Source organism: Leptinotarsa decemlineata, unplaced genomic scaffold (genome assembly GCF_025532065.1).
Source record: "Leptinotarsa decemlineata unplaced genomic scaffold, Ldec_3_MD MMD2_P_RNA_scaffold_9, whole genome shotgun sequence".
NCBI classification, from domain to species: domain Eukaryota; kingdom Metazoa; phylum Arthropoda; class Insecta; order Coleoptera; family Chrysomelidae; genus Leptinotarsa; species Leptinotarsa decemlineata.
Genome location: NW_027412536.1, coordinates 3,806,529 through 3,827,162, shown reverse-complemented (window position 1 = coordinate 3,827,162; position 20,634 = coordinate 3,806,529). Strand labels below are relative to the sequence as shown.

The following is a 20,634-nucleotide window of genomic DNA, read 5'->3' as shown; positions in this document are numbered from 1 at the left end:
CAAGTATCCTAGCAAGTTGGGGATATCTTCAAAACATTTTTCAACTTGTGTTATTGATAACATGGGTTATTAATATGGGATCGTTCAAAATTTGTTCGGTTTTCATTGGGTGAATGTAATGCAATACAAAAAGTAATTTAATAGTGTGCTCCTGAAAGCGTTTATGCAAAACAGTTGTGGTCCCTAGCCGCTTGTGTATTTTTTAAATCTCATCAGCGGTCAAACTACCTACGTTTCATAGTAAATATTAGTATAGCAGTTTGAATTTCAGTTCTTCAATTCTTGGCCTACAAAAGAAAATGTTGCACACTCGACTAGGCTGTAAATTTAGGAAGTTTGTTTCAAATATAAATTTATTGCATCTGGGGCACCTGGAAATATAATCAGTGCTAGCCACAAATATTGATACGCCCAATTTTGCTTCACGCAGTAGACGTAGATATTTCCTTTGTTTATAATTATTTTAAAAAGCTATAATTAGGGGACTGTTTCTTGTTGTGGTAAGTATACAAAGATCTCATAACTCACATTTTCTAACCAACACAATTGACTAGACTCATAACTCTCTACTTTCATGGCCAATCAGATGAAAGCAAATTCATAACTTTACAGTCGTGTTTCATGGCAAGTAAACCTTGAAAATTTATCTAATTCAAAATATATTCTCAAACGACATGCTTAATATTCGAACTCACAATTCATTTCGAAATATAGGTATAGTTTCTAACGAAAAACAAGAATAAAAACATGGACACAAGGAGTGAAAACCACCAGAAATTCGTAATGTGGCAAAGAAATTAATATTGTTCGTTAGTTAATCACTTAATGACAAATTCAGAATAGTTGTTTTATGTCGCACAAAGGACTCAGCAAAATCCTTATGAAATTTGGGTCTCTTTGGATTTTTTGTAATTCTCAACCAATGTTACCATTAGGCCAACCCCAAAACATGGATAGTATTGCCGCTAGGGGTTGTTCTCAGAATAGACTATCGGGGAAGACATTTTCACCTGTTTCATTGTAGATAATGTTGCACATGATTATGCTCTTTTGTGAAAAAAATTCCTAATCACCCCTCTTCCCCCACCACCTATTATGAAACGCAAAAAAATATTCTGGTATTCTCTTTGTACATCTCAGATTTTCATTCATTCGTCAAATACTGCCGCATACACCACTACGCGGACGATACCCAGCTGTACTTATCTTTCAATGAAGTGAAACCTGATGTTACCGCTGCTTTAAATTCGGATCTGGGTTCTTTGATAAATGTATGTGCAGCACATAATCTGAAGTTGAATGCGAGTAAGTCCAGTGCATTGTTTTTCAGACCGAAGCTCAAAAGTAATCTAGCCAGTACCATCGACATTGTTTTGGGTGGGGAAAAATTCCCATAAAAAATGAAACAATAAACCTCGGATTCTGGTTAGACAATAAATTGAGGTTCACAAAACATGTCAATCAACTTTGCCGAGGTTTATATAATACACTCAAACAACTTTATCCAAGTAGACAATTCAGAGTTCCGCACTAAAAATTCATGTTTGTGAATCCCTCATATTATCGAAACTGGCTTACTGTGACTACATTTATGGACCCGCACTTCTGAGTGTTGGCAGAAGTCAACTTCAAAAAATACAGTGACTCTTGTATTAGACTTTCCTTCGCAATACGCAAATATGAGCACGTAAGTCATAAATATCGGGAAATGCGAAAACTGAATTTGCTATATATGAGAAAATTACATCTAATAAATATGACTCATAAAGTACTGAAATATAACACACCAACATATTTATTTAGGAATCACACGTTAAAAGGTAAGACCTCGTTAATCCTTGGCTCGCACAAGTTTCGACTTCTGAGGGTTGTCGTTCGTAGGGGTGCGACAGCTGGTTAACGGAAAAACAGATTTTAAACAGATTTTAAACAGATTTTTAAACATATTTATATGACAAACTAATCAAAATAGGGAATCTGAGTGATTATAACACTCGTAACTCGGGGTTACTGGCAATGTACAAACATAAAACCTCTATTTTTCAGCGATCCTTCACGTACAATGCCTATAATCAACTTCCGCATGATTACAGTACATGTACTCTGATAAACTTCAAAAAAAAGTTGAAATCCCTATTATTAGCTTAATATGATTAACAAATGTCGAACTCTGCATCTACAGAACGGATAATGACCAGTCAATCACTTTATGAATTTGATGTACTAATTAATTTCATAGATCTCAGGCAGCAAAATTATTCTACAATGTAATAGAATTATACTCATCGTAGATATTATAGTTAAGATAATTAGAAAATTGTAAATTAATATTGTATTTCCACAGTTAAGTTGAAAAACACCCTCGGGTGACACTCCACGACAAATATCGTTTTACTCTGGTGGTCGAGAAGGACTACATCAGGCTTATTAGCTTGCATGAGCCTGAAGGAAGGGAACGAATAGTTTCAATAAATTTGGCACTTCTCGTTCCCCACAACGGATTCAATAACCCCCTGGAGCGTATTAGGGCAACACCGGTATATAATCAATACCGTAAGAGTGCCGTAGATGGTAATCTCGGGCGCCACGCGGCATGCCCTGCCCCTTGTGTGAGGAACCTCTATACCCATCACGCGACTGCGGTAGACTAAGGTATTCAAGACACCATCCTGGCAAGCCATGATGAATCCCTCATTTTCCGACTTCAGCCCACTGAGAAAATCCAACGTCAGGCGCTTTGATAAGCCAAGGTCTCCAATGTTATTGAAGAAGACCCCATGCATTGGTTTATCCTTGTGTTTCCGCAGGAGTAAGGCGATCTCTGCGGCTTTTATCTGAGCTTTTTGCTGAATGGGTTCCAACTCGGTGACAGAGTTGTGGTCACCTCGTTCAGTGTCGAAAACTATATCGAGTTCATCAGCTGCTCGGGCAGCTGCCCTGAAGAGAAATGCTCCAATGCCTGCTCTCTCATTGTCACGGACCATGAAGAGAAGGGGATCCGAACTCCTGACGACTTTACAGGCTGTATCCAATACCATTCTGTCATGTAGACACTCGAAACTCAAAAGTCCATGGCCTTCTTGTTATCGGGGGAAGTACAACCGTAGACGATTTGGGATTCAAACTCCTATAGAGATGCGTCATTTTTCGGGTCTTTACAGCTCCTCCCGAGTCCACTTCACTTCTCCAAACGTGTAGAGTAATTGGAACGGCAAGCATATTTGTTGCAGCAACTTTGTTCTTCCCTGATAGTTCCGATGACCAGATCTGTCAAAGTTTGTGCTGATACTTTCCGCGGAGAGAGTTTTTCACTGCTATTACCTCTTGTGAGTGGCGTTGTTCCATCCCGAGGTAAGTATACGTCTCTTCGGCATTCAAAGTGGTATCAGTTGTTCAATGCATCTCACTATTTTGTTGAGTACCGTAAGGCATCTGAGCAAATGCAAGATGAGCTCATGCGAAATTGTGTCAAATGCCTTACGGTAATCGATCCAGGCCATAGAGAGGTTACGCTTATATTGTATCGCGTCCTGCATTACACATCTATCGATGAGCAGGTTCTCTTAACATCCAGCGACTCCTCTCTTCGACCCACTCAGATCATATATCCGTTTGAACACTCGGTCAACTGTTCATAGATATCCTTCCAGAAGGATTCCACCTGATCAGCGGTCGGTGGATTATTCACAATACGTGAAGGCTCTTGGAATAAGCGAGAAGGTTTCTCACGAAACCTAAAGTTTTTCGCGATACTTCTCGCTCGCCTCACTAGTGACTTCAGCCACTAGCATTCGTATCCTATCAAGGCAGTGCTGTTTGGTGGTCAGCAGCACGCCTTGACTAAAAGTGTGATGGATACTTTGTAGATTGGCGGCTATTCGCCTCACTGTGGGCGTGAAGGACCTGTTGGCCGTCCTGTAATTCATCACACATTGGATACGAGACGCGTGTTGTCTCGCCGACGTGATCTTAGCCTATATTTTGTGTATACGCCGTTCAATCTTCCGAACCGCAAGGCCTTCCGATTCGGAAAGCGATTGGACGACGCTATACACGGCGGTGTTGATTTCTCAGATGTCAGCCTCTTCTGTTAGAACACTATGAACCTCCTTAACCAAACAAGCCAGTCCTTGTGGCTTCTGGGGCCTAATTCTGTGGAGCGCCCTGCGTGTTCTGATTGACTACATTGGTGGCGTAATGCGAGTCTCCTCTCCAGCCGTGCCAACGAGTGGTTGAACTGTCACTTCTACCACTTCGTCAGAAGACTGGGGAGGAGCTATATAGCCCTGTCGCCAAAGATAGGATACGTAATCCCTAAGATTTTGGGCGGAAAAGACGGTATGCTCGGAATGTGTTTCACACCACAAAGCATGAAATCTCGCCATGTACCCTCTTCGTGCGTAGCATAAGGCTATTTCTCAGCTCATGCGTTCACTCAAAGCGTCCGTTGTCATTGCCAGTGTTGTCATCGGTAGGCAAATCATCGTTATGGGCCCCACCATCTTGCCGGCACCGGAGGGAGAATAGTGTTCTCCTTCCCGTGTGCGCCTGGGCTGCCGGTCCGGTTTTGCACTAGTTGCTCGGGTAAGTGGTGGCGCAACTCACCAATGGCCAAGGGTGTTAGTGACCATCCCTGCTTATGTAGGGATGGGATTATTATTTTTTTTTTCACCGTAGTGTGCACTGGTCAAGCCTTATCCTCAAAAACCCGATACATTTGGGAGGGCGCGCCAGCATTATCAACCAATGACTACTCCCCACACGTAGGGTAAGTGCTCATTGAGTCCGAGAATCATGTGCCCTGAGCAAGTGCAGTAAGACAAGTCCCCGCATTGTCCTCTTTTGAGATGGACCATTGCACATTTGTCTATTCCAAATTTCATACCGATATCATGCGTGTACTCTTCCACCACCATCAAGGACTGATGAAGATCCTTCTCTCCAGAGGCATACAGTTTGAAATCATCCATAAAAAACAAATGGGTGACCTTGTGCCTCTGGTTTCCTGGGGTGCCACAGTTATACCCTCGAATATTTCTGAGCGAAACGGATAATGGCAACAGCGAGATGCAGAAGAGAAGAGAACTGAGGAAATCACCCTGAAATACATCCTTTCTGAAAGTGACTCACCCTGTTTGGACTCTTGCTTGACCAGATATTATGATGAAGCAAGTTCGCCAAAGTGGTATCAGTTGTTCAATGCATCTCACTATTTTGTAATCGATCCAGGCCATAGAGAGGTTACGCTCATATTGTATCGAGTCCTGCGTTACACATCTATTGATAAGCAGGTTCTCTTCACATCCAGCGACTCCTCTCTTCGACCCTCTCTGCTCATATATCCGTTCGAATACTCGGTCAACTGCGGTGAGTATTCTTGTGTATAAGATGTTTGTAAACAACTTATAACACGAATTCAAGCACGTTATCGGTCTGTAATTCTTATGAATCGACAAATCTCCGCTTTTGGGGATAAGAACGGTCCGCCCCTCGACAAATCAATCCGGAATCGGCTGCTCTCCGTATTATTATTCGTTGCACGAATAATCACTACAACCCCATGTCAGGTGCTACTAGCCCACTGGAAAAGAGAAATGCAGTCGCGACGCTCTCGGGCGGTATCAGCAATTGTAACTTCCAAATGACTATTATGGCATTAGGGCGTCCATGAACAATCTCATCTCTATCAAGAGCAACATTGATGAAGATGATATTGATGAGATTTGTAGACAATTAGTCCAGACCATCTGAAGAACTAGAGACGTCTATACAAGGAAGATCGTGGCGAATGGTGATCGAGATATCTTTCCGCTTGATGTTGTTGAACTCATTAGGCAAAAACATAGGATGCGCAAGGATTGACAGAGAACGCGTAAACCCCGTAGCAAGGATCAAATGTGAATACTTGGTCAATGTCTATAGATTTGAGTCCGATGTCTGTGATGAACACAGAGCAACAACTAATACTGCAAATAATATCATGAGCAGACCAGCTCCAACGATACCGAAGTCGATGTTGCTGAAATTGATCACAGATGTCGAGGAGGTGATCGCAACCATTAAGCGCATGTGGAAAAATAAAGCCCCAGGCGTCGATATGATTGAGGCAGTTTCACTGCACAATCTGCCGTGAAAGGGTGTTGTACAACTAGTATATACAGGGTGGGGCATCGAAAACGAAACAGATCAAATATCTTCAAAACATATGTGTTCTGAAAAAAACACGTCGATTTGTAATTCAAGGGGGACATTTTCCTATCATAACCTCAACTGTCATACCTCTTCCCCCACCCCTCAGTGACTATCACTCAAACAATTTGAATAGGGAAAGTAGTAAGTGTGACACATCGTTAAAAAGGTAATTTCATAAGAAATTCAGCCATGTCAATTTTAACTACCTAACTTTTGATTTTGGCGCCTTCTTGCGGGAAAAAACTGTTCCGTATTCCAAATTATGATACTTCATTCGCAAGCTAATTTGAATTATGGTCCGATTTGATTCAAAATTAATAAGTGATGGTTTTCAGGGTCGGAAATTATGAATTGTTTTTCAATGCAAAAAATCAAGATGGTGTCCCCAAAATGCCGGACGAAATTTGTAATTATGGTTCGATTTAACCAGACACCGAAAACGAATTCTTCAAAATACATGTGTTGTGAACACAATGCAAAAACACGTCAATTTTAAATCCAAGGGGGACAAATCTTCAAACTTCTTTCCCCACCTCTTGTTCACTCATACAATTTGATTAGGGAAAGTATTGAGGGTGACACAGCATTGAAAATGTAATTCCATAAGGAATTCAGACATGTGAGTGTTCGCTACTTAACTTTTCATTTTGGCGCTGTATTGCAGGAAAAACAACTGTTTTGTTTTTCAATTCACATTTTATTTGAAAGGTAATGTGAACAAATCACGAAAAAAAAAACAAAAATTGAAAAAATTACATAACTTGAAAATTGTAAAATTGTGCATAAACTTAACTAAGATCTTTCCAAACTACATTGATTAATATTAGATGCTCGAAGTGTTCTCCATTCACTTCCATACATGAGTATAAGTTCGTCTCATAACGTTGTCTGACGTTTTGGAGCATGTCTGGGGTTATTTGACGACATTTGTAATAATACGTTGACGTAACTCTGCTAATGAACCTGGCTGAGTGGCGTATATTTTACTTCTTAAATGGCCCCACAAAAAGTAATCTAAGGGGTATAAATCTGGAGATCGAGGGGCCATTCAATGCCTCCTCTTCTTTCAATCCAGTGTCTGTGAAATCTTTCATCCAGGTACTGACGAACCGCTACAGCAAAATGTGGAGGAGCTTCGTCCTGTTGGAATATTAGGTGATCCTCAAGGTATCGGTTATTGTTTTCTATTATGTCCGTTAACGTTGGATCAACGGTATCTTCGAGTAATTCCAAATACATATCAACAGTCAAATTACCTGGTAGAAAAAATGGACCAATATAATACGACCGCCAAATATTCCAGCCCAAACATTCAATTTTTGTGGGAATTGCGTAAACTTGGTGAAACACTCTTGGATTACAATCTGACCAGTACCGACAATTATGTCGACTGACAATCCCGTTGAGATAAAAACTGCAATTTGGATCTTGTATAGCATGTTCACTCATGATTTCACAAAATTGTATTCAACGATCAAAGTTGTCTTCGTTAAGTTCCTGAACCAGTTTAAGTCGGTGTAAGTCGACGTACCGCCCGACGGTACGTCGACTTACACCGGATAATTCGGCAAACTTTCGTTTACCAAGAGTTGGATCCGCAGCAACCTGTCCTAAAACTGCTACCTCCACTGCTTCGTTTCTTACTGGGTTTTCAATTTGACGTGTTTTATTTGCCACGGATCTCGTTTGTCGAAATTTTGAAGTTAGTTCCAAAACGTATTTACGATGTACGTTTTTGTTTGGGTGTTGCTCATTGAAAATTATACTTGCTTTGTTGGCACATTCATCATTTTTGAAATAATATTCGATTACTTCTACCCTATCCTGAATAGAATAAACCATTTTTTATTTCACTCGTTAATGTGCCTGACGTACTACTGCCAAGAAACTGACACAAATGAGCACTGAAACAAAAGGTTTTTTATTATACCAATACATAGGCGTAATAAGTCAATTGTTATTCCAAAGGTACGAATGTCATGCGATGATTGGATTATGTAATTTTTTCAATTGTTGTTCTTTTTTCGTGAATTGTTCACTCCCGTTTGTGGGAGAGATGAAAATATTGTATATGTACCAACTCTGTAATTAAGAGAAATAGGCAATAAAGAGTTTAGAGTTTGAGTTATAAACTGGAGTACACAGGTTGAAATCCTACAGATTTTTTTTTAAACAGAACAGATTTGTAATTTAATAAACTAACAAGAACCGGAAGTATTTTTTAATGATTTTCAGGTTGTTCTTTCATTAAATATAATGATATAACTTATTCCTACAAATATTTTTCCCAAAAAAAATCATATTTTGAAATATTCCTGATATAGAAAAAGTAAAGCATTCTACTTGCGAAAAATGCTTTTTCCTCGCTCTAATGTACTTGTGATGTACTGTTTGGAACCTTTGGTGTAGTAATGAATATTACCGGAGTTTTTTTCCAACACCAAATCGTTATTTTTACACCTCGACACGTGTTTCGATCACCAACTGATCATTTTCAAGAGGAAGATAAAACTAGAAACTTTTCAAAACTAAAGCTACTTGTGCTATTCAGGTACATCATACAGGTAGGTAATCAGTAATACCACCTGTACAAGTGTACCACCCTAAATTAATTTTACAATTGTCCTTTCTATTATTTACAATATGTCCTTCTGTATGTTTACTTCTGTATGTTTACATACAGAAGGACATATTGTACCTACCTGTACCTACCTGTATGATGTACCTGATTAGTATAAGTAGCTTTAGTTTTGAGTAGTTATTAGTGTTATGTTCCTCTTGAAGATGATCACTTGGTGATCGAAACACGTGTCGAGGTGTAAAAATAACGATTTGGTGTTGGGAAAAAACTCCGGTAATACTCGCTCTAATGATTTGAGATAAACTTCAATCTCACGAGTATTGACATTTTTCGCTCGTTGAATAATATACTATTGTCGGAGTACTTTCAAATCCATTGAAAAAAGCTGCGGAAAAACTCAGTTTGTGTATAAATTCGTTGGGAGGATACCCGCAGAAAAAAAAATGAAATCAAGAATAAGTAATGAGCTAGGAGTTGAGAAGCAAATTAGACCGAAATAAGATAAAGGGTAGAATACAATAATTATGCCATTGGGAGATTCGTAGAAAAGGATTTTCGATTAAACTGTGTCGGAAAGTCGTCTCCGAAGGCCGTTTTCAAAAGAGTGCTTCGCGGAGCAGAAGAAGGGAACACAAAAAACCAACGACAAGTGGGTCTGGTATTTCGTGCATAAGTGTGTACCGGAAATTTGTTAGGGAAAAACTGAGTAGTGCTTGAGATGCTCAGAATTGGAGGTACCCAAAAAAGGGGAATATCTTGCATAGGCACGAAACTTCGGTCGGTAAGTCGTGCTGGAGTAGAGTTGTGAGCATGTCACGTCAATAAATGAAGAAAGAAGTAATTTTGGCAAATTTTCTACCCCTTACCACAAGCTAAGGAAAACATTTTTACTGTCCCATAGAGGTGATGGATATGTGAGTGGGTGATAGATATGTGGAGTATGGAAGAGAGCGTTATGATAGTCAGTGACTCCGTGGTGGCTGTAGAAGGTATAAGGGGGAGAACGAAGAATTAGAGGATAGCATATATACAGAGAAGATTGAGGAAGGAGAGAAAGTGGAGCACGGACCTGTATTGTCTGGCAGAAAGGGCATTCAGCAAACAACCTGGGTAATCGGAAGGCGCACGAGGAAGTAACCAAAAGGCTGAATAGAGATATCGTAACGTGGGAGGTAAGGATGATAGATAGTAAGAATGAAGAGCGAAAGAGGATAAAGGAATGCATCAAAGGCGATTGGCAAAGGAAATGGGTACGACTAGGCGGCTGTTTCACAAGTTTTACAAAACAGTCGGGCATGTATGGCTGGATCTGTCGAAGAAGGCTGTACAGCTCCTGACAGGGCTCGGTAACTTCCCAGGATACCTGGCTAGGTTCAACCTGGGACCGGAAGTGCCTTGCCCCTGTGAATACGGGAAACCAGAAACGGCAGATCATGTGATTGAGAGATGTATGGACGAGGACAGGACTGGGTGGCGTGAATGGAAGGAACGTATGGAAAAAGAAAAAGGGGAGATAACACTAAGGGAAGAGAATGGAAGAACGGATGATTGGATAAGATTCGTAAATGAATGGGTGGAGAACGTGGTGAGTAACGAATAAAAAGGTCAGCTGCTGCTTACAGCTGAGCGAAAAATGAAAGAACATGAGAGCCAGGCTATTCGGAAAAAGAGCACTGTATAGGTATATTTTGAGCAGAAAGGTAGTGTTGTTTGTTGTTTTTTTATTATTTTAAAAGTATAGGGTAATAGAATAGATAAGTTAATATGTAATATGAGACAAATAGAAAAAGCGCGGTATATGTATATTTTGATCATAAATGTAGTTTCTTGTTTGTGTTTTTATTATTTTAAAAGTATAGGGTAGTAGAATAGATAAGTTAAGTTGATATGAAATATCTGTTATTGGAAATATAATTTATGTTGTATTATATTTGGGAATTAAAAAAAAAGTGTCGTCTTCTTCCTCGCTGATTCGTCCTTCCGCGTTGTCGACGTTCTGCGTCGATGACGTGTGAAGGAGGTAAGTTAGGAGGAGTAGGGGTTCCCTTGACAGTGGTAGCGCTGGATAGAGGGAAGATGCTCAGTTGAAAGGCTTTCGGCCAGGGCTATGAGAGCAACGGCACTTTCATGTCCCATAGAGCATGTTTTAACAAAATACACGAGATAAATTCTTCATTATCAATTTCCATTTGGTATTGGTACTATAATATTTTTCTACACAACACAACTGTTATCGCGATGATTATCACAGTAGTTTGTTCTCGTCGCTTCCGCGCCGCCGTCGCTCTCCTCCCGCCCGTACATCACTCGATTGCTCCGCCCCGCCATCGCTCGTTTCGTGCGCGTCACTTAAACTGTAGATGAAGATGTATGCATCACCGTCGCGACGCCTGGATATCGTTGATTCAGTGGTATGTCTACTGCGCCACCTGCAGACAAAGTCTGGAAACAACTCCACAAACACATATTTCGTGGTGGGAGTCAGAATGATAGTTGAATATCTTTCAGAGAGATGCATATAGCATGCTCAAGTTCAGGTGAAAACACCGTACCTTTGCCTTTCATGTGACTCTACGATTTCGAAGGTCCGTGTGGCAGATACCCGACGAAAAAACAACAACTAATCCAGCTAATGCCGCGCAAAAAGCTGAAGTAAAACCATCAGGCACCTGTGCAACGTCTTTTATTCGGAAGATTCGTCGTGAGTGAGCTGAGCTGATTCCGGCACCTGGGGGGGGGACTGAAATTTCGTAGGCATTTGAAGCGCTTTATGTGGTGGAATTGGCCGATATTTGATAAAAATCCATAATGTATTCAAGAATCACTTCATTGTGGGATTTTCACTGGACAGTTAACAAAACCGCACCACGTGTTTCGCTATACCATAGCTTCTTCAGGCGTGTCCATACAACTATTGAATACCGAAACATTGGTTGTTTATACGCCACGCCTGGGGAAGCTATTATATAATACGGGTTCGTAAACTGTCCAGTGAAAATTACACAATAGAGTGTTACTTGTTTTTATTTTATTTTGGGAACTGAAGTTAGAATGAACTTTGTTTTATAACCTTATTCCTTCCTTTCGAATGCTACATCCCTATATAGGGCATTTTAGTACAAAATTTGGACCTTTAAAATCAATTTGAAATTTTAAATTACTTACCAAACATACACCCTATTATTAAATTCCAACCCACGATGAACGCCGCTAATTCTCCTATGGCAACATAAGTATAAACATATACATAACCTGTCCTTCGCACTCTTGCGGCAACTTCTGCGTAACATAAACCTACAATAGTTAGTGCTTGTAAATATCTTTTTCACTGTTAATAACCATAAGGTTGATGCGGTTATTTTCAAATAAAAAAACTGAAGTAAATGGAATAGCTCACTTTGAATTATAATTATCACTTAAAATCAATTTTGAATGAAGACTTTCGAAGAAATATCAGTGATAATTGCAGTTAACAACTGGATATTTCTGAATTCATTTTGCATTAGGGCCTCGTTGGAAACTTACGTTATCGTATGAAATAATAGAGATAGTCATATTTGAAATGGCGCAGCGGGAACTGTCAAATGTATATGAAAAGTGTATTTAAAGTTTTACACATATGTCACTTGACATATGTGCGCTATCACTTCTATATCACTCGACACTTATCATCTGTCGTCTGTCAAATCAATGTCAACCGCCAGAAAAAGCCGACAGATGCCACTTTTCATCTGTCATTTGCCACCACGTCTCATTTGTTCAATCGATTAATTTCAACATCAAAAAATTTTAAAATAATATAAAGAATATGCTGAGAAAGAAAATGAAGAGAAATCTCGCTTTTCAACCTTCAACATAATAACATATCTTTACGTTCCACGAAAAAATAAGCATTTCCGGTATGGAAAAATCATCGTAGATGATTATTTCGGATTCGTTCCTTATGCCAAGGATATTTCGAATCCGTCAAAGTCAAACCACTTTCGGTTTCAACTTTTGGTCGTCGGGCTCTGTTGCAAGTGGTATCATTGGAATTGTTTGTGAATCAAGAAACACAATTAATCATTTTCTGAAGTCATAAGGACCTTATTTATAACGTATTTTCATTATGAAGGGTGTAATATTTGTTTCAAATGATTTCATTTCTAGAATTAAAGAAATCATGATATCAAGCGTCAAAAATAACAAAGCGTTGAAAAATCGAAAACCTATAAATATACGGAAATTGAAGGTAGGGTTATGAGCAGCCATAACAATTTCAATTTTTTAGTAGCAGTTTGGATTCCAAGCATGCCTGAGCGGAATGAAAATTGGAATATATGATATTGGTAGATATTTAAAATATAACATGAAGAAAATAACTTTCGTCTAATTTCTACTAATTTTTTTTATTACGACCGGTTTCGGTTTATTAAACCATTCTTAAGTAACGATTCTCAAGCAGTCCAGCAAGCTCCTTGCTCGAATAGTATTACTGCTTGAGTTTAAAAAATGGACATTTATCTGACAAAACTACTGGATCGAGTGGTATTTGTAAAAATTATTTCCTGAAATATTATCAGCTGAATGCATCGATGTAAGAACAAAATATCAATTGAGAAGAAATTTCAACGAGTGTATTTATTTGAAAGTACAATAATTGAATATACAATGTTCGAATATATGAACAAAGTATGCAAATCACTAAACTCGTATTATTCGTCAATAGGATTTCATCGTGCCTTGGCATGAGACCGCAGACCTGCTATTCAGAATAATGTGTCGATTCGAATTGAAGATGTCCTATTCTATCAATAAGTTTCGATTGCAATATTGAAATTTCTAACATAAATTGTTGGTATTCAAGGTGCACTTTGAATTGAAGGATTGCTGTCTTATTTTCGTAAAGTTATATGAATCAGTTGAGTGTGGCAATTTGTTTTTCATTTCTGTCTCTTGTAATTGTTCATTGTATTGGTGAGTTACATTTGATTCATATATTCATTTGAATTCTCTGTAGAGTTAGTGTGTAGTCACTATCATAGTCATAATATTAAATTGAACTTGTGAATTTCTATGGAAGCATTTATTAAAGTTTAAATATTTTATTTCATTTTTTCAATTCAATAAGAACGATGACAATAATTGAAATAGTGAGAATGATCCATAACTAGGACCTGATCCAAGAATGAGAATAACCACCATTATGAAGCACTCTCTCACAACCATGAATATAACACTAGATCTGGCGACTTATTGAAAATATCCAAACTGTGTTTGACAACTTTCAAAATAAATTCTTTGAACTTAAATCTATATAATAAAAGTTCGTCAAACTCAAGAAGCTTTACTTTCAATCAATTCAAAATCAGAATGTGACAATATTTTGAATGTAGATGTTTTTACAGTGTAGAAGAATATTTACAATATAATGATAACATAAAAGAAGGAAACGGTAGTTGTTTATCTTTCGGTATCGAATACATAATTTTCATTTTAAATTAATTATATTGTTAGCATCTTTGTAAAATTATTTGTTTGTGCTACATTCATTACTAGCGACCCGCCCCGGCTCCGCACGATTGAAATGCTGTTACTAAATATAAATTCATCCACCGGAAATTTAAGGGCATGGAAAAACAGTGATAAAAAGGTAACTTTATTTTCTGAACGCGCCTTTTTCCCCCGCGGCTGGCGCCCCTTTTGGAATATTTGAAAATCCCCATTGCAAATATACAACATGAAACGAACCTACATACAAAATTTCAGTCTCTGAAAATATAGCGGTACGGACAAACAGTGATGAAAAGGAAATGCAAACGCGCCCCTTTTATCTCCAGTGGGGGGTCTCAATTGGAATATTCATCAATCTTGTCTTATTGCACGTCTTTAACATAAAACGAACCTTCTTAATCCAAAATTATTTTCCAAATATATTTTAAAGTGATGTGATTGTGTATTGATGCATATAATCATAAATTTAATGGGTTGCAATCAATTTTAGTTTTATTTACCTGAAAGGAGCGATATCAACGCAGCCAAAATAAATGCTAGATTTGTAGCAGGTCCTGACGTACTTTTTGCCAGGGATCCTGCAAGAACATATAGTCCTAATCCCAGTGCGGATCCAACTCCAAGAGCAACTAAATCCATTAATTTCATTACTCTTGCCAAGCGATTAGGTTCTTCATTGTGAATATTTTTTCTTCGAATAATAGCTGAGAGGAATTCCTGAATCATCTGAAATGAAATCAATTCAATCAATTATTATAACAATATTGATACTTTTAATATCCACAATAGCTTTCAAGTTTCCTCACTTTAGTGTCAAAATTGTATTTACTAGAGGTTTTTTTTTGGTATCCGTATCGATTAATATGATCACTGACTACGTGTTCAGGGAAGGTTATGTTAATAATTGCAGAGCCACTTAGGGAGCTTCATAGCCATTGGGAGTAATGTCAGAATTGCATCATAGAAGAATCATTTCGCCTTCAACCAGATAAAAAATTTTTGGTGGGAGGGGATCTTCGGATCGTGAAACTGGTACAGTTGCGCTAATTCACCACTTGAGAACTGGGGTTATGAATATTGTTACGCCCTCGGATTTTTTCGGTGAGAAGAAATCACATTTGTGAATCAACAACTATGCATTCAATGATCCAATGCTTGCTGATAGTTCAATATCGTTTTGAACTGAGTAACTTCAACTGCTATCACTGTCATTTTTGGACTAATAACTGACTGATTTAGGAGACTCCGCATCAGTAACGGGCAGGTAGTGATGATAGGGCAAGTACCCCAAAACCGGTCTATCTGTTGGTCGGTTTCATAGTGGAAAGTAACTTGCGTCACCAGCGGAAGCTAAAGTTTCACTTCAGCTTTCTGCGCTGCATTAGCTGGGTTAGTTGTGGTTTTTCCGTCTGGTATCTGCCACACGTAGATACCTACAAAGTTGTAGGTCTACATGAGAGGCAAAGGGTAATGTGTTTTTCACCTGAACCTGGAGTATATTATTATTCTGATCCCAACCGCGGAGTATGTGTTTGTGGAGTTATTTCCTGGCTTTGCCTGTAGGTGGCGCAGTGGACATCGCACTGAATCAACTGCGGATGAAGTTTATAACTAACGGTTCACTTCGTCTCAAGTGACCTGCCCGGTACAGATGATGAGGCAAGTACCCCGAAACCGGTCTATCGGTTGGTCGTACCGACCAAATGGAATTAATTTCCGCTCTTCATAGTGGTAAGTAACTTGCGACGAATCTTGCACATGTGCCTGATGGTTTTACTTCAGCTTTCTGCGCGGCATTAGCTGGGTTAGTTGTAGTTTTCCCGTCGGGTATCTGCCACACATACCTACAAAGTCGAAGGTCTACATGAGAGGCAAGGGGTAAGATGTTTTTCACCTGTACCAATTTATATATATATATATATATATATATATATATATATATATATATATATATATATATATATATAGCTATATATATATATATATATATATATATATATATATATATATATATATATATATATATATATATATATAGCTATATATATATATAGCTATATATATATATATATATATATATATATATATATATATATATATATATATATATATATATATATAATCGAGAAAGGTTAATGCAGTCAAGCTGCTGGAAAATAATTCCATGAAAATCAATAAAGATATATATAATAGATAAGAACTATTTTTTGAAATTTTATATTCATTTCCTTCTAAACGAATAATACTGTATTCATTAAACTGTTTTTTACCTTTCAATCAGTTATTCGGATCCACCACTGACTCCCTAGAGGAAAACGCGAACACTAACTTGTGTAATGAATAACATCCAGGGTACTTTGCTGTAGCAATGTTACTTGCAAGAAATAATCTAACTTTGTTAATACTGCGACACTACAAAATCAAATGAATTCAAAGAATCGGAACTCGTATTGAACACATTCTTATTGAAGTTACTATGTTGAATGAGCAAACACATAACAGATAACACATCTTAATCCACTGAGACTTAAACTAAGAATTGAACGTTCATAAAGGAACTTCACTTAATCACCGTTTTTAATGAATGAATAGAAATAAAGTAACAATTAACAACCTGATTTTCAGTGAATGTGCGTACGCACCTGCTATCATAGTCCCCGCTTTAGATTGCGTATGGGAGCGGTTTTCAAACTGTTTTGTGACGGAACCATTTTGAAAAGCGAAATACTTGACGGAACCCTACAATGAAACAATAGTTTCATTGTATCAAAATTTAATTTTCTTTTGGAGGCAGTTACAGCCCTGGAATACTGTTGTCTGTTTACCTTGCAATGATGAATGCAATTCGTTCAATTTTCAAAGATATCCGCCATAAACGGCAGTCGAAACAATCAAGTTTCATCATACAAACGGTCTTTCAAATTGAAAGAAGTATCTGAAAGAAACATTCGTAACTCGGTTCTAAATTCAAATAGCCTTGTTTAAGTTTTACGCCGAGACAGCCATCGTACTTCTGTTTGGAGCACCAGTGTTTTATATTTGCTGCCATAATCTTCACACAATAATGAGAACAATCGGGATTGAAGTGGTCGTGATTTGATAAAATTTGATAAAACCATCGCAAGTGCTTGTTTATGCAGGATTCAATGGCTGAAACTAAAATTAGGCACTTTATTTTTTATTCCTGCTGTTTTACCCGTCATTGTCTTGGCTCCATCTGTACAAATGTAAATTCAACTGAAATTATTCCAACTGAGATTATTTACTTCAAAAAATATGTCTTCTTTAAAAGAACTTTCATATGGATATCTCACGATAACCAGCAAGATAGCCAGACTAGCGATATCAGTCGACTGATCTAATCCATTTGCAAGACGAATCGTGCTTTTTGTAGACGTGTAACTAGTTCTTGTTTGACGTAGCTTGACAGATCATGAATTCTTCGTGAAACAGTATCGTTTTATAGCGGTGCAGTAGATGCTTTGCAGATTTTTCATGGAGGTTACATTTTGTTGTTTGTAACACACATGGTTTTATTTAATTCTCAGAGATAGTGTGCGCTTCACTTCTTTGTGCAATGCGATAGCTAACTAAATGTGATGCCTCCGTAGTCTTTTCATTGATAGTAAGGGGTTACATGCCTTGTAGTTTTTTTTGTCTTCATACTCGGGGTGTACAGTTTCTAAATGTCGGCGCAACTTGGCAGGTGTCATGGAACTATTAGAAAACAGTTTACTACGCAGCATGCAGAAAGGCGAGCCGTTAGAATCAAAAAATCCGAAACTGAAATATGATTCATCATACTTCTTTTTTTTTCGCCTTTGAAACCATGGAACTTGTCGTTACATCATCGTTTGGATCGGTAACTGCTTTATATTTCGCGCGTACTGTTTTTGAACATTCGGCTTTGATAAAAAATATTATTGCATCACATTTAACGCCTTCAAGCCAACGCCCCTTTCCTTTTTTTGCATTGTTACATGTCAGGATGGAGGGGTCGAAAATAATGCACGATAGTCACTGCGTAGGAGAGTTAGTCCAAATTAGAAATATACAAATCTGATACAATAAGAATACAGCAGTAGAACAATGTAAACTTCGTTTCTAGCAGGTAGGTACTTATCGCTCCGAATGGTAATCGTCGACCACAACCTAGAGATGGGTCCAAAAGAACCAAACTGGTTTTTCGGAACAAGTATCAGGCAACTGTTCGGTGAACCTGTTATTTTCAATGAACTGAACTTGATCAGATGGTGAGTGGCTATTCCAAATACGTTTGCGCAGGTTGGTGCTGGAACTTAATGACGGGACCGCTCTGTGGCCTGTGCTCTCGGCTGCACTGAGCACTGACAAGTCAAAATTGTTTTCCATGAAATTTTGAACAGAAAAAATGCAAAACGAAATAATTAAATACCTACCTGTTGCAAAATTGTGGGTCCCTGTGATTTCTCCTCAACGTGGGTTTTCACTGTTCCTTCAGTGGGTAGAATTTTTACCGTGGGGTATTTTTAAGCATATGACGCTTTAAATTTGTCACGAAAGATTTGAAGGAAATAACCTGCTTGCAAATTTCACATGTTGCTAGTTGCAGTTGTTTCTCTGTGATTGAAAAACATTCAAATAGGGCTTGATCTTTCATTTATTTTACACTAAAATCCAGCCTGTTACTGAAATAAAATTCTAGAACAACAAAACGAATGGAGGGAAAGTACGGAAATTCGGAATCACTCGGAACCGAACGCTAAAAAGTGACCATGACGCAAGATGAGACGTCATTCAAGAATAGGTGAACATGAACAGTTAAAAAGAACAGATTTTCGATAAGAACTGGAACAGTTCGAACAAGTTCTTCAAATTTAACTGTTCAGTGCCATCTCTACCACGAACCACTTACTAAGTGGTTTGTGTCGTCGACTGACTGAGTGTCGAGGCGCGATCGCTGCGATCGTCGCTTTTATGATCTCGTTCTCGAACATTCTCAAAAATACTCGAGCCGACGCCTTTCATAAATGAAAAGCCAAAATAGAAATAGATATACAAAAAATGCAGTATAAAAAATCTCGACTTCGCGCGGCACCGTTTGCAGGCCACGGACAGTCACGTTCGCCGTCGCGACCAGTAGTCCGACAGCGAAATGTCTTTATCAAAACTATCTCGATATTGCTGAGAAAGTAATAGTTTTTTGGTTCAAGACCTAATATTTGGAAGAGATTGTGGAAGTACATAATTTGAATAAGAATCGGGGTATAGATGGAGAATTCAACAAGAAGTACGAGAAATACAGATTATATCCAGAAAATTTTTTTGAGTATACCAGAATGAGTATTGAAACATTCGTATTAGAGGAAAAAGTTAATGCAAACAGAATTTTACGTACCGCTGAAAAATTGTTTTTGACAGGAATGCACTCACCTATCTATAGATACATATCCATCTATATTAATCTACATTACGTATTTATCTATATACTTATGTATAAAGGTAATATTTAATTAGCTGATCATATTTCGGAGAATTACCTCTAGTATACATCAGTATGAACAACTTTTCCCAAGGAAATAATGGTCGCAAACGGATTTTTTTATAAAAACATTTATTTGGAACTATCTTTGCCCAAAATATTATTAGGTAATTAAATGTTACCCTGTATATTGATATTTCATGAAATAAAGACACTTTCAGATAATCATGTTATTTATTGCAAAAATCTAAATTATATGAGAGTAATTTTTCGTACAACTAAAAAAAAAACAACTTCTTACTTGTAATTGACGGTAGAATGAATAATGAATTTCTAACTTTTTAATAAGTCTTTTTTGTTTTTTTTTATTCATTATGAATTATAATAATCACTCTTTTGGATGTTACTTATATGTAGGTCTTTAATTCGTTAAGTCTCGGTATTCATTTATCGCGGCGAAAACAAGTAAACTCATCAGTTCGGACTTCCATTGTCTGATATAATATAAATTTATTTGAAATCCCTGAGAAAAAATTAAAAAGATTAACCGAAAATAACAATTTTATTAAATCGGGTGGTAACTGATACTAACTAACAATACTAACAATCGAAACGTCGTGACGTACCTTGGGTTGGAATCTTTTAATTTTTAATTTTCATTTTTCATTTTTTGTTTATAATATTTTTTAATTTTCAGCTTTTATTAATATTTCAATTTTTTATTGTTTTGGTTGTTGGCTTGTATGTTATTTCTTTGTACCTAATTTCAGTTTTTTTGTTTAATAAAATTGTTATTTTTGGTTAATCTTTATAATTTTTTTTTCAGGGATTTCAAATCAATTTATATCATATTAGACAATGGAAGTCCGAACTGATGAAATACACCACGAAACATTGTCAACCACCT

General features: G+C 37.6%; 1 protein-coding gene across 3 annotated transcripts in view; it reads right to left on the bottom strand.

The window, feature by feature from the left end:
• LOC111510141 (cationic amino acid transporter 2) overlaps nt 1-20,634 on the bottom strand; it is a 62,086-nt gene that overhangs the window by 19,830 nt on the left and 21,622 nt on the right. The window contains exons 1-3 of one of the 3 annotated variants that reach the window (XM_074170453.1): nt 16,537-16,853; nt 14,767-14,992; nt 11,939-12,067 (exon numbers count right to left, since the gene is read on the bottom strand). The exons of 1 other annotated variant lie outside the window; for it this stretch is intronic. In XM_074170453.1, coding sequence (XP_074026554.1) covers nt 11,939-12,067; nt 14,767-14,992 — 355 coding nt within the window. In that variant the 5' untranslated portion in view covers nt 16,537-16,853. Of the gene's footprint in view, nt 1-11,938; nt 12,068-14,766; nt 14,993-16,536; nt 16,854-20,634 lie in introns of those variants that run through there. One more of the 3 variants, XM_074170452.1, reaches the window with a different exon arrangement.